Source organism: Penicillium canescens (genome assembly GCF_028828765.1).
Source record: "Penicillium canescens strain IBT 15451 chromosome Unknown utg000005l_segment0_segment0, whole genome shotgun sequence".
Lineage (NCBI taxonomy): Eukaryota > Fungi > Ascomycota > Eurotiomycetes > Eurotiales > Aspergillaceae > Penicillium > Penicillium canescens.
The window spans coordinates 2,704,533-2,719,018 of record NW_026703967.1 but is presented as its reverse complement, the minus strand read 5'-3'; the positions used below and the strand labels follow the sequence as shown (position 1 = coordinate 2,719,018).

The following is a 14,486-nucleotide window of genomic DNA, read 5'->3' as shown; positions in this document are numbered from 1 at the left end:
AAAAAAGATTGGGGGGCGGCCGATCCCAGGAGATCCCAGGATGTTAGCGAGATGAGGGGAACAGCTGAGGCTGAACAAGCGCCGGGCGCACCCACTTGGACTGCACCAAATTGAAGGGTCGGTAATCCCACTGTTCGTAACCTGCAACTACAGTAACTTGATTGTAGGTCGAAATAGTAAAGGGAAAAAGGCACAAGGAACAAGATACGTGTATTCTCCAAATGAGCCTCAGACGCAGGAGGGCTGTGGCTGGTGCGAGTCGCATGATTTCCCAGGCTTACTCGGATTCCCCAAAATAGCCAAGTTCTATAATATTTGAACACCGTTAGCCTATCGAGGTGTAACAGACCTGTTTTGATCCTGATCAATTTGGCGCCCCAGCCACAGCGTTCTATATGTATCAAAGATTTCTATTCTTATCCTCAGCCTCAGCCTCAGCCTCCGGCCGGATCACCTCTATAGGGCTGAAATGAGAATCCACGAGCTTGTCTAGAGTACTAATGGGAATGGTTGCTTCTGGTGATATGCAACGTGGCGGCGGTTTTTTATATTTGAAACGTTGGTATCTCCGCATGTTCGCCGTTGGGCATTATTTCCAGATGTAGTCTAATTATAGCCAAAGTCCATTCTTAAGATACTTAATTATAATATAAAGTTTAGCCCTACATCTGTGAATGTGTACCACACCACAAAAGCTTCAAATAAAACGGCCCCCACTACTTGCAGTGTACACAGTGCCGTAGAGTATTGGACAGTTTCGGTACGAAAGCCTCGAAGCGGGTGTACCATTTCATGCATTGTTTTCGCCCTAATTTGGCCTCTCTTTCTTTACCTCTTTTTTGCCCATTTTCGAGTGCCTCGGGTTAATCATCCCGATAATATAAAGATGGGGATGTGAAAGGAATTATGACCCCTGTTGTAGAACGACCACAGCCTCCAATCTTTAGTGCTCTTTGGCTGTAATATCCTCCGAAACACACCGTCTCGGCCCACGGAGTTACTAGTGTCTACCTCTACATCCTGTGCATCGAAACATGCTGACATATTTCCAAGACATCCAAGGCTGGTCCGGGGTGATGTGACATCACGGACGATCCACGATGCTCCACCCCACGATGCTCCACCGTGGACTGTGAATTAACAATCCCGTACCTGCATCTATATTGGGCTACTTCATGCCACGTTTTGAGTCGTCTAGAACAGACGTCACAGCCGGTGGCCAGCCCGGCCCCCGCCCCCAAGCCTGCGGGGTCTGAGACATATTTAGAGCTGCAATACAAAGACTGTCTGTTCACAGTGGCGGTGCTGCTTTGGTAGAATGACACAATTGTGGCTTATAATTAGCCAGAAGGAATGAATTGAAGGCTAATACTGACCTTAGAATAGAGCCGGGGTACCTAGAACAGACCTAAGGGAATGACTTAAGTGTGCCGAGAACCAATACATAGCTATGCGGCACATCATTGTCAAGAAATGCATTTACTGATTGATAAACCAAACACGCATTAGATAACCGCACACAGTCCAGTATCCTCATTCAACGATTATCAACCAATACAAACCAGACAAACCGCCAAGCAATCCCAGATAAGATAGAAAAAGAGCCTAAACCCCAAATGGTTGTAAGATCCGATCGGCACAAACACGAAAGATAATTGGACAACCAGAACGCAACACATGCATTATCGTATCATTATCAGGAATCAGTTTGAACCAAGACCGTCTTATCAGGAAGAATATATCCCACAGTCATAGAAAGTAAAGAGACCCACCTATCATCCTTAAACGTGGCCTAGCAAGTATAGTTTCAAAGCTCCACATTTTGATGGATTCAAGGTCTTGGCTACTGTCGGATCGTAGATAAGGAGCTTGGTACTCGTGTTTCGCATGAGAAGAACCACATGGAGAATGGTATATCTGCTGTAGATCCAGGATTAAAGAGCTATGATTCTGGTTTGTTCTAACAAACCATGAGTGCTATCCTCGATCGAGGCACATAACTTGGATATCACATTGTTTCTGATAACGTTACTGCGCGCGCACACACGCACACCCACACACAGAGAGAGAGAGTTGGAATAGAGCCGATCTCTCACAATGGCAGACTCTGTTAGTCTTTCAAACCCTGAACAATAGCATATTATAGATTGCTAACACAACCCGGTTGGCAGCCAGTATACAACGCCTCCACCCCAACTGGCGGAGATCCGCTAAAAGTCGACGTGAACGCCCAGTATGCAGGCGTCGAATGGAACTATACTTACATCGTCTTTTGCGGGTTCATCGTGTGGTTGATCATCCCCGGAATCGGTCTCCTTTATAGTGGGTTAGCACGACGAAAGTCAGCGCTGGCATTGCTTTTCCAGTCGTTGATGGTTGTAGCCGTGTATGTTGGACCTCTGCGATCTTCCCAGTGCTTATGGAACTGACACGAAAGACATGCCTAGGACAACCTTCCAATGGATCTTCTGGGGATATTCATTGGCCTATTCGCGGGACGCAAGCCCGTTTATCGGGACATTAACGAACTTTGGCTTAAAGGGTGTGATGGCAGGCCCGTCGCCTGGTTCAGCTGATCTGCCTGAGATTGTGTTTTGTTTTTATCAACTTCTGTTCTGTGCATGCACGGTCATGATTGTTGTCGGCGGAGCGTTCGAACGAGGCAACATGATCCCCTCGCTAATCTTCAGCTTCTGCTGGGCAACCGTCGTCTACTGCCCGCTGGCCTGCTGGACCTGGAACAGCAACGGGTGGCTATACAACCTCCCTTCACTAGATTTCGCCGGCGGAGGCCCCGTGCATATTGCATCAGGCTGGTCAGCACTTGCCTACGCCTTCGTCTTAGGGAAGCGCAAGCATCTCGACCAACCATCAACTGCCAAACCACACAACACGACCCTCGTCTTCCTAGGAACGACCCTGATCTGGTTCGGATGGTTTGGTTTTAACGTAAGTGTCACACCCGTGGTGCTTGTATTTTGGCAGTCGATCCAGTTTAACAACCGTCTGCAACAGGGTGGCTCAGCTCTCAACGCCAGCGTCCGAGCAATGCTAGCAGCATTCAACACCAACACCGCCGCCTGCACGGGAGTCCTAGGTTGGGTGCTGGTCGACTACATCAAACACCGCGGCAAATTCTCCGTGGTAGGCGCATGCGAGGGCGCCATCGCTGGCCTAGTAGGAATCACCCCAGCAGCAGGCTTCGTATCAATCTGGCTAGCAGCGGTAATCGGATTCATTACCAGCATCGTATGCGCCAGTCTCCAAAACTTGAACGAGTGGCTCCACATCGACGAGGGAATGGACGTATTCAAACTCCACGGAATCGGAGGCATGGTAGGGGCCTTCCTAACAGGGATATTTGCGTCACAATCGATCGCAGCCTTGGACGGGTTCACCGAGGTGACTGGGGGTATCGATGGGAACGGGATGCAAGTTGGGAAACAATTGGCGGAGGTGTGTGCCATTTCGGCGTATTCATTCACGGTCTCGTGTATTCTGCTTTACATCTTGAAGTTTATTCCCGGGATGCAATTGCGCGTGCATGAGGAGGCGGAAATGGTTGGGCTGGACCGGGCGCAGTTTATTGATGAGCAGATTGGTGAGCGTGGGCTTCTTGACGATCTTTGCGGGTCGTCGTCACCGGCTGGTGCCAGTGTCAATGAGGGGGTTGTGGTTGGTTTGGAGAAGAGATAGGGTCTCGGGGACTTGCCGTGCCAAGGATTGTGTACAGGTGCAGTGTGTTACTTCGACGCGCAATCATAGGGTATTTCAACCTTAAATATTGCCCGTTTCGTCTTACTTCCTGTGAAACATGAAATAAGGGTTCGCTATTTTTACATATAAACACATAAACATACACATTGTACGGTACAAGTGTGACTTGAGGAACCCAGACCCTGAGACCCTGAGCGGCATCAAGGGCCGATGCCAAGAAAGCTGACGTAGGCCTGTGTCTGTGGTGCATTCCATGACGAGGCCTGGAACTGTAAAGCTGACATGCATCTACCCGCAGGGAAACAATGTAATCAGCATAGTAACAAACAGTAGTACTCCGCATCTGCATATATTGATTGAGTATTGAAAAGTAAAAAAATGAGGCAAAAGGGAGGGAAAAAAAAAAAAAAAAAAAAAAAGAATTGACATTTAACGGCGGTAATTACCGGTAAGAATACCCTCCTTTGCCCAGCGCGGCCAGCCTCTTCGCCCTTTTTGCCACTCAAAATTTAGTCTCACCCGTCACGTTTTGTATCCCCGGAGCCGTCGCGTCCTCCCGCTTTTGGCTCCTTATCTCTTCTCCCCTCTACATCTTCCTGTCATTCGTTTTACTACATTTGCCTTTGCCTCACTTTAATTAGGACCCTTGTCCTCCTTCTTACCTTTCTACCAGGTTGTCATGATCTGCGAATAATAAAATCGAGTCCAAATGGGCAAATGTATGCGGTCTCACCTGGACTTCTCCCTCTGGATACTTACTGACTGCGAATTAGGGCGTTATGGTGTCGTCCTGGACGCAGGCTCGTCTGTATGTTCGATTAGTGTCGCAATCTCGGTCATTTTCCACTAACCCGTACAGGGGACTCGCGTACACGTTTACCGATGGTTACGAAATGCTGCTGCACGAAAGAACGCCGATGCGGAGGAGCTGAAATCGCTACCGGAGATTAAGACCAAGGAGGAATGGACCAAGAAGATTCATCCTGGTGAGTCTCGCTCGAGACACTGCCACCCCAGCAAACGACGCTAACCGCTCCGTGAAAGGTGTCTCTTCCTTCGCCGAAAAACCCGAAATGGTTGGATCCGATCATCTTGCCGAATTGTTGGATCACGCCAAGGGGATTATTCCTAGAGAGGATGCTAAGGATACCCCGATCTTCCTCCTGGCCACGGCAGGCATGCGACTACTTGGAAACCTCGAGCGACAATTACTTCTGGATCAGATCTGTTCGTATGCTCGTGATAACACGGAGTTCCTGCTGCCAGACTGTGGTGTTCACATCCAGGTGATTCCTGGTGTGACTGAGGGGCTTTATGGATGGATTGCGACCAACTACCTCATGGGTGCATTTGACACCCCAGACAAGCACGACCATGGGAAAGGACATCACACCTACGGATTCCTCGATATGGGTGGCGCATCCGCTCAAATCGCGTTTGCGCCGAATGCCACGGAGACAGAGAAACACGCCAATGACCTCAAACTGCTACGCTTGCGGAACATTGATGGATCAGTCCAGGAACACAGAGTGTTTGTCACCTCATGGTTGGAGTTTGGTGTGCATGAAGCCCGCCGACGCTATCTGGAGGCCTTGCAGACTGCGATTGGACCCGAGATAAAAGAACTACCCGATCCTTGTCTTCCCAGTGGATTGCGCACGACTCTTGACGGCAAGGATGTATCGGGATCCGAGAGTGAAGGCAGCTATCTATTAGGCACGGGCAAATTCGATGAATGTCTACGTCAGACGTTTCCTTTGCTGGACAAGGATGCGCCTTGTGCGGATCAACCCTGTCTTCTGCACGGCATGCACGTTCCGGCTATCGATTTTGATGTCAACCATTTCATTGGAATCAGCGAGTACTGGCACACCACGCATGAGATCTTTGAAATGGGCTACAAGGACAAAGCATATGACTTCAACACATACCAGGAACGGGTTAAGACATTCTGCTCCCAAGACTGGGACTCGATCGAGCATGGTCTTGAAGCGAACCAGTGGGGGAAGAAGATTAATCGTCAAAAGGCCTACGAGGTATGCTTCAAGGCATCATGGATTATTAACATGCTCCACGATGGCATTGGCGTTCCTCGCGTGGGGATAGAGGAAACCACTTATTCTTCACACAATGGCACCAAGGAAGTCTTGTCTCACGGAAAGGAAAAGGGTTATCTCGACGCTTTCCAGGCGGTTAACAAGATTGACTCGACCGAGGTGAGCTGGACTTTGGGCAAGATCGTCTTGTATGCATCTTCCCAGGTGCCTATGGAGATCGAGGAAGCCCTTCCCGTTGGCTTTGGCAGCAACCTCCCCGGTGTGCCGTCAGACTTCCAGTATCCCAGTGTTCAGCTGTTGCCGGATTCCGACAGCTTCCACAGCGAGCACTGGCATGATGCACTGTTTGATGGTGATTCACCCCGCCGAATCCCAGGCTTCCTACTGTTCATGTTTATCGTTGTCGTCGCCGGCTTCTTCCTATGTGGACGCAGCCGCCGGTCACGAATCTACAACCGAGTCACCAACGTCCTCCGTCGCGGCGGACCCTCCCATCCAAATCACCCAAAGAAGCGAAAGGGTCTCAAGGCGATGCTCCCATTCCTTGGGCGGAATTCCCCATCCTACGAGCGAGTCCTCGAAGACGGCGCCCAAGACTTCGAACTTGGCGTGACCGATTCGGACGGCAGCGAGGATGGAGGCCGTCTCTCTGAAGCCGACTCAGCCAGATTGGGACCACCAAAGCGAGCCTCCAGCTGGGGCAGCAACAGCAATACCCCAAGCTTCAAATACGCGTTAGACAACAGCTCAACAGGGACAATTGGCCTCGGGATCAGTGGCGGCTCCGGAATCGCAATGGATCGAGCAGGCCTAGTAGTCAGGACCGAAAGCAGGGACCATCTTGCTCCCATTGCTCTAGGCCCTACAACCAACGGCCGTCGATCAAGAGCCGGCAGCCCAACAAGATCCCACCACCAAAAATCACCCAGCTTGACACCCCTCGCAGACGACTAACGCACCCGACCCCCGATTTATGCATAATTACCTACCTTTCCCGCATCGTGTTTCATTTGGAGTTGGTTGATTTCTACCTGTCGATTCTTTCGGCGCTGCCTCGGTTTTTGATCGAGGACTTGGTTCTTTGTGGGGTGCTGCCGTTTCATGGCTTTCTGCTTTCGATTCTTGGTATTATATTACTCACTGTGCTCTGGAGTACCTTATGGTTTTGTGTTTGGTTGCCGTGCTCTCGATCTTATCCTGGTGATTTACACGTAATGAGGAGTGTACCATTAGCGGAGAGTCGTTTTGAATATAGACTAATTCATTGCATCAACTTTGCATTATCTTTGCATTATTACATTGTAGTGAATCAGTTCAGACTAACTGAGTGTACTGGATCTGCTATAATTGTATTCTCAAAAGCCATTGGTATCGAATCAAGGAAGATCCGTCAAAACTATCATTTGTCTGATTGATTCAGAACAAAGGAGAGGGGAAACACAAGCATCAAGCAGTAGGAAATCACTTCACCTAGAATATGCAATTGTGATAGGAATGGTGTTACTGCAGGCTGCACACGTGATATCAATCTCGTTTCCAACGTCGCCCCAATATTCAGGCTTTATATATAGTCACGTGGTCAAAATCGGAGTCACCGCCCGACAAAAAGGGCTTCGACATAGCGAGAAAGCGGCGCAAGCAGCTTCCAATTCAATCATTGCCCTCGACAATTAAACCTGTTGAACGCCATATTACCTTTGTCTCTTCCGCCTATGCAGTCACGATAAAAATTACTCCTTCAACAAACCCATTCACCGGCTACAGCCACCACCGCCACCATGCGCTTGACAGTCGAGCTCATTCAGAATTCCCTCTCATACATCAACCCGCTCACAGACCGCGAGCTGGATCTCCGAGGTGCGTCCAATAACTACAAACCTTTTTGAAAAGAACAGGTACTACCCTTTGATCTGAGAGCTGGGTTGATATCGTCTTTTTGCGCGTGCAGGGCACAAAATCCCCGCCATTGAGAACTTGGGTATTGCCAAAGTAAGTGCTGCTCTTGCATGATGCAAGCTTGACCTGAATTTGTGATCTGCTGTACTGGTTGCTGCTAGCCCAGCTCCAGTCAGTTTGGCCACTGCTTTCCTTGGCCCGGTGCTAACCTCTCACAGGATCAAGATGCGATCGACTTTACCGACAATGACATCTCCTCCCTCGGAAACTTCCCTCACTTCCCTCGCCTCACTACCCTCCTCCTCGCTCGTAACCGTATCAATCACATTCAGCCGTCGCTAGCAACCTCCCTGCCTAATTTGACGACCCTGGTCTTGACCGCGAACAACCTTTCTGAGCTGGTGGAGCTGGATGCGCTGCGGAGCTTGACTAAGTTGACACATTTGACTCTTATGGAGAACCCAGTGACACGGAAAGAGGTTCGTCGCCTTCAACGCAGCAACACAAGAGTCCATTCATACTAACCACCCCTCAGAACTACCGCTACTGGGTCATCTGGCGCATTCCCTCAGTCCGCTTCCTGGACTACCGCAAAGTGAAAGACGCCGAGCGCACCCAAGCAAAGGAACTATTCGGCACCTTCGACGAGCCCTCATCCCTCGCATCCAAGATCCTGGGCGTCAAGTCCCGCACCTTCGACGTCACCAGCGCAGCCGAGCGCGCCCCCACCGAGAAGGGCATCCGCGTACAACTGACCGAGCAGGAGCGCAAGCGTGTAGAAAAAATGATCCGCGAGGCAAAGAGTCTGCAGGAGATCACAAGGCTAGAGAAGGAACTTAACGAGGGCCGGATACCAGGTGGAGCACTCGGCGCGGAGGACGCGGACGGGGACGTGCAGATGTAAAGCAGACTTCGTCTGTGTTTGCATTGTATGGATCTACGGACCATGAACATACCACTATTCTTTCTGTTCTTTCTCTTCTCTTTGTTGGGGCTTAGCTTTCTGGTTTTCTTTTCTGGTCGTTCGGGATTCTCATATACCTGGCTTGAATTCCTGGGGTTCAGTGTGTATCATCTTGAGGGTTTCATTGCATGTGCCGTTGGGCTGTTGGCTTGGTGGCCGTGAGATTTGAGTATCGAATCAAAACATGCATTCAATAAGTGTACTGTATCAGGCATGGGGCTTTGTTTGTAGAGTTCTCACTAACCAGAGCCAACCGCGTATTTCGCTTCCTATCCATGGACGAGAAGAGGTCTGATACACGGCAACCAGGCACCCCCAGTCCTGCAGATACGGTTCAGTAAATGACAGCCGATCAGTTAGACTGCTCCCGTGGCTTATTCCACGCCACCGCCAGGAGCTGTTCGCAAATGCTGGTGGTGACTAGGGGCATCGGTAGTAAATAATAAACGACGGCAATTGATATAAGGCTATAAAAGGTAAATAGTGTGCATATAGCACGCCCTATAGATTGTATTATCAACACCTTGGCACTATCGAAGCATATACGTAAATATACATGTAAGTGTATAGTGGAGATGCAGTAGCGAGGCTTTCAGAAGAAGACATAACCAAGCCACTTCTGGCTAGCCCCTGCTGCATGACCCCATTGACCCCGGGAAACGTTTGTTCGAGAGGCGCTTCTAGATGCATAATACCAATAAGTAAATAAATGCAACAGACATAGTGTGGCTTACTATTGTTTGGTAATCCGAGGTTCAGGCCAAACCTACCAGAGTTTGAAGCGAGAGTGGCTGTCAATTGTAAATAGCCACTGAATACTCATGTAGGTGCCTACGGAGTACGTGTACAGAGTAGCCTAGATACAAAAGCCAAGCGAGGGACTCATATTAATCCCACCGAAACGGCAATTCACCTGTGCATATACTGTAAGATGGGGCATGCTACTGTATCCAACACAACATGCAACTAAAGAAAATAAGAAATGAGGCTAAACACGCAAAGCAAGAAATAACAATACTTGTAGCAAAAGAAAAAGAAAAACAAAAAATCTCGGCTAAGATTCGGCCATGGTTCGCATGGTATGGTCACCAATGGTTCCTACGCTATACAGTCTAGACCCAGTTTCCGCTAAGAGGCCAGAAAAGCAGGAAGCAGAATCAAGGATTCTCTGGACTGGAAATGTTAGGGCTTATATGGTGTTTTGAGTGGAGCATTGGGCTTGGATGGGGGAAATTTCCGAGAAACGATGAAAAGACAGACTGTTTTGGGAGGGGATCATTTCCTACTTAAGGCTGCAGACCCGGTTGGTTCGTGTTTGAACATTGAGGTTCCTTCAACAGGGAAGAGGGGGGTTCGATGTACCAGCACTTCGATACATATCAAGAACATCTCAGCTTTGTATACATGTATGCCTCGGAGTAACTTAACGTTACATGCTTCATATGTATGAGATGAAGACTGGCAGGATTTGTAAATAGAGAATCTGATGATCATCTTATAATAGTCGAGCCATGACGATATTTCTTTTAACTGGGTTTCACTTAACAAGGCACAAGGGGTGGCAATTGCATCGTCGTAAAGCTGAAGACCAAGATTGACATATGGTAGTCCAGTAAGTTTCCTAGCCTTAAGAAGAATATAAACCGTGCTGAGCTGGTTTGGGAGCTCAATGAGGCTGAAGTTCATGCCGTGGGACGGACAGTGGGTCCAGATCTATAGATAAAGTTTGCGCCGTGGATTTCAAGAATAGAACGAGAATACAATCGACCTGATATGTTGACTAGTCACACTCGACACCTCCAATTGTATGTAAAATCCCCTCGTCAAGTCAATCCGAGGTTGGCTGCCACTACTGACTCATCTGCATGTAGAGTCGCAAATGCATACAAATTGTCTGTTTCATCATCCTTATCTCTTTTTATGCTCATTTTTCATACCTACAACACAACATTAATTGGCAGTAAAGCCGCTGCCGAAACCAGCTACCTTTGACGCTGTATTTTCTCATTTACAGGCATTCTCGGCCGCTTTAAATTTGACCGTAGAAAAGTGGAGACCAGGAAGGTAAGCGATGTCGGCCAATTTCAAGTTGGCCATTTACACTATTTGAGTCATAGATCTATAGATAAATAATCAACGAGCGTTGTACTCTGATTAAATGCACTCCTTGTCTTCAAGTCTTGTCTGGCGTTATGGCTTCCAACTATACGTACTCGTTCTTCCGGGTCTCGAAGACAGACGGATTCGTCATCTCCGCTCAGAAATATCGAGACCTACGCTTAAAAGCATTGAAGACTTCACCCGATTCTTTCTCATCTACTTATGATATCGAAGCGGCGTTCACCGATGCCGACTGGATAGATCGCCTCACTGTTCCCGATCGAGAAGTCTTTATTTGTGCTGCGATACCACTTAGTCACGATCCATCGCGTCCCGTTGATATCCAATGGATCGGCCAGGTCACTCTACGAGGACCTTCATCTAGGACTGATTTCGAGTTACCCGTGGAAGCTGGCCAGCCACCCCAGAAGTCCGACGAAGAGGAAGAGCGATGGCAGATGCTGAGCTTGTTTACGCTTCCGGAATATCGCGGCCATGGACTGGGGAGCAAGCTGTGCTTAGAGGCTCTGACTTATCTTCGATTATACCGCTCATTCCCCCGTAACATTCAAGTGCGGCTTATCGTTAAGGCGGGGAATAATGTTACGGTGGAATTGTATCGACGTCTTGGATTTATTCATGCCGGGAGGGCTACCCTTATTGAAGCTCTTATCGCGAATGGAGATGAGTATCTTCTTCCAAAAGATCGGGGCTCGGAGCACTCAGAGAGAAAGGGACTGATTATGATTTCTCGGATATCGCGCTCATCATGTCTTTCAGCTTTTCCTGTGTAATAGCAATAGAATAGAGAATTAGACTTGAGTAAACAAAAACTTCGTCCATTATCAAAGAATTATTGTCGCATAGAACTGGGATAAGAGGGGGTCAATCTTCAGGGGGATAAAAGAGTCGTGGCATTTTTCGTAGTATATTGTACAACAGAATAAATAAAATCTATTCTTCTTCTGCTCACAGAATTGATCTTTCAGACTTAATGATGCTGACATCAGTGCCGTCGCAGTTTCCCAGGTGTGCTTGGAACTGCACTGTCCTCTGTATGGGGAAATCAGACTGCCAATCTAACGTCAGTCCACCGGTAGAAAGTACTTTCCAAAATTACATTCAATCCTAGATTAAGAGAACTAAGCATACGTATACCCATCCCCGCTGTTCTTGGCCTTAGTGTGACACCACCCTCGGCCTTGTACGAGTGGCGCTGGTCCCGAACACAGTAAAGAAAAGCCCGGCACCAAAGCCGACGGAGGCCGAGTATGTCGCACGTTCTTGAACAAAATTTATTTGAAAGAATTAGCAGGTAGGCGCTGATGTCGAGGATATCAATAACCCCAGCACTAAACCCGACGGAGGCCGATCCGAACGAGGATCCTTCAATTTAGTTCACCTCTTGGTCGTCGATCAGGGCTTTCTGAGGTCAGTTATCCCAAGGATTGTTGATCGGTGCCGAAATGAGGTTGACCGAGGTAGATCTTCACTACTTGACTCATAGTTGCCAATCGGCCTTGGCCGTTACAAGCATTATCATGCCAAGTCTATGCCTTCATACTTGCATATCGCACGTGAGAACAATATATTGTATTGCAATAGAAGTCATTTATCATTGGACCGAGAGGTAGTCAAGCATTCTGATTGCAACAGGAATTGCTTTTCCGATAGTGGGCCGAGGCACACACGCATTCATGGAATATTTTGTTAGAAGCCTAAAAAGCTAGAGTTATTCTAGAAGTTCTTCAAACAAATATTGATTACTTTGGGGTGTGACTTTCTACAAGAAAATTATGTCTAGGGCTTCGTTTTTAGCATTTCTCTTGAGGCCCGCGGTGCAATTCAACTGACTCGGGATCCATATAATACCTGTGCCGGCTTTAAACATGGATTCCAAGCAAACATCCTAGGAGATCGGCCCCTCCTTCATGTGCTTTGCGTTCAATTGAAGAGAAGCAAGCTATACCCTACTTCCCATTTAGGTATCGACGTTGACCGCCTTGGCTTGCTTTGCTGTCTGCCAAGCTGCAATGCTACCTTCTTATCATGGTTTTGCTAGCAAAAAGCCTGTGGACGCTCGATTTGAAGTAAAGAACTGGATCCTGGGAGATACAGGTGTGCTACAAGCATGAACGTGAGGATGGGCTACTGCAGCAACCCTGGGATTTGCATATATAACCATGAGGAGGCGTCGAGGCCAGGGGAAAACACAGGTCTCTTGAAAAAAAAAAAGAGCAGCGTTGGTTTCCAATATGTCTGATTCTAAGCAGAATACACCCGAGGCTCAGCCAATGCTAAAGCGTATCTCTCAGGATTTACGATATCGCATTTGGTTTGTCTATCGAAGGATATTCTCTCTGGTTTGGCTTGCAAATATCGCAGTCCTTATTGCCTTCTTTTTGGTTCCAATTGATCGGACATGGCTAACAACTATTGCGTTGGTCAATCTCACAATCTCTATTGTTATACGTCAGGACTTTATTATCAATCTGATCTTCACGCTTTGCTGCGCCGTTCCCTTATCCTGGCCACTGGCAATTCGACGCCGAATGGCTCAAGTATACCACCTTGGAGGAATCCATTCAGGCTGTGCAACCGCAACTGTTTGTTGGCTTACTGGCTCATTCGCCTATAGCATCCGGAACCGGATACAGTCCTTCACTGCATGTTTCTTCAGTAGCAACCATCGTCCTCTCTGGAATCGCCTTGGCGATGCTCATTGGAATGGTCCTTTCTGCTTATCCCACACTACGCAAACTATACCACGACACATTCGAAGCCGTCCACCGATTCTTTGGATGGTCTGTACTTATACTTGTGTGGGTCCAGGTTATGCTTACAGTGAGGGACAACAAGCCTCCTCACCAATCACTTGGGGAAGCTGTTGTCTGCTCTCCAGAGCTATGGCTTCTCATCACCATTACCACCAGCATTGCCACTTCATGGACATTACTTAAGAAAGTCCCTGTTGACTCCGAGGTACTATCCGATCATGCTTTGCGGTTACATTTCCAATATACCAATGCCATTCGCGGAAGCTTCATCCGACTTTCTGAGCGCCCACTGCTCGAATGGCATTCCTTTGCAACTATACCCATCGCCACAAACGAGGATCAGAAAAGAGGATGCTCAGTGATTGTTTCAAGGGCTGGTGATTGGACTAGTCGTCAGATCAGCAAGCCACCGACTAGAATTTGGGTTCGCGGTATTCCCAGTAAGAGTCTCTGTTTCGTTATCTAGCTACACGCCAATAGCAAATGCTAAAGCTCGTTCAGCTATGGGAGTGATGCGAGTTGCATCCCTATTTCGAAGTGTTGTCTTGATTGGAACAGGGTCTGGTATTGGGCCACTGCTAGGACACGTACCCCCCTGTCGATTGCGGTTGATATGGTCGGCACCCAGTCCTCTCAAGACATTTGGTCATGGTATTTTAGACTCCGTCTATAAAGCTGACCCCGAGGCTGTTGTTTGGGACACACGAGAAAACGGTCGTCCTAGTTTGGTTGAGATTGCTTGTCATGCAATGCAAGAGATTGACGCCGAAGCTGTGATTATTATTTCGAATGAGACTGTCACACGCATAGTTGTGGGAGTAATGGAGAGGAAAGGTGTTCCTGCGTTCGGAGCTATTTGGGATAGTTAGATTGTCTAGCTGGAATATGGTCTTATAGATTGATTTTCTTGTGGAAGGAAGCTTTTAGTTGAAACTTGATGTCTCGAAGTCATATTGAATCTTGCCTAGCAATGTT

General features: G+C 48.1%; 5 protein-coding genes across 5 annotated transcripts; all 5 read left to right on the top strand.

Annotated features, from left to right (window-relative positions):
* The first annotated feature begins 2,044 nt into the window (after positions 1-2,044).
* Positions 2,045-3,793, top strand: N7446_008635 (ammonium transporter). The gene is made up of 4 exons (XM_058517380.1): positions 2,045-2,109; positions 2,172-2,386; positions 2,448-2,949; positions 3,016-3,793. The coding sequence occupies exons 1-4, from the start codon at positions 2,098-2,100 to the stop codon at positions 3,694-3,696; spliced, it is 1,410 nt and encodes a 469-aa protein (XP_058371026.1). The 5' UTR covers positions 2,045-2,097; the 3' UTR covers positions 3,697-3,793.
* A 512-nt stretch (positions 3,794-4,305) lies between these two features.
* Positions 4,306-7,041, top strand: N7446_008634 (putative nucleoside diphosphatase (Ynd1)). Its single transcript, XM_058517379.1, has 4 exons — positions 4,306-4,436; positions 4,491-4,525; positions 4,577-4,703; positions 4,762-7,041. Exons 1-4 carry the CDS (start codon positions 4,427-4,429, stop codon positions 6,726-6,728), a joined length of 2,139 nt encoding a protein of 712 aa, XP_058371025.1. The 5' UTR covers positions 4,306-4,426; the 3' UTR covers positions 6,729-7,041.
* A 511-nt stretch (positions 7,042-7,552) lies between these two features.
* lea1 (U2 snRNP complex subunit LEA1) lies at positions 7,553-8,574 on the top strand (the record flags this gene model as incomplete). The annotated part of the gene is made up of 4 exons (XM_058517378.1): positions 7,553-7,631; positions 7,723-7,763; positions 7,889-8,149; positions 8,206-8,574. The coding sequence occupies 4 exons, from the start codon at positions 7,553-7,555 to the stop codon at positions 8,572-8,574; spliced, it is 750 nt and encodes a 249-aa protein (XP_058371024.1).
* A 2,252-nt stretch (positions 8,575-10,826) lies between these two features.
* N7446_008632 (GNAT family N-acetyltransferase) lies at positions 10,827-11,528 on the top strand (the record flags this gene model as incomplete). The annotated part of the gene is made up of 1 exon (XM_058517377.1): positions 10,827-11,528. The coding sequence occupies one exon, from the start codon at positions 10,827-10,829 to the stop codon at positions 11,526-11,528; it is 702 nt and encodes a 233-aa protein (XP_058371023.1).
* Positions 11,529-12,989: 1,461 nt separating this feature from the next.
* N7446_008631 (uncharacterized protein) lies at positions 12,990-14,380 on the top strand (the record flags this gene model as incomplete). Its single annotated transcript, XM_058517376.1, has 3 exons — positions 12,990-13,250; positions 13,297-13,951; positions 14,013-14,380. 3 exons carry the CDS (start codon positions 12,990-12,992, stop codon positions 14,378-14,380), a joined length of 1,284 nt encoding a protein of 427 aa, XP_058371022.1.
* Positions 14,381-14,486: the final 106 nt, after the last annotated feature.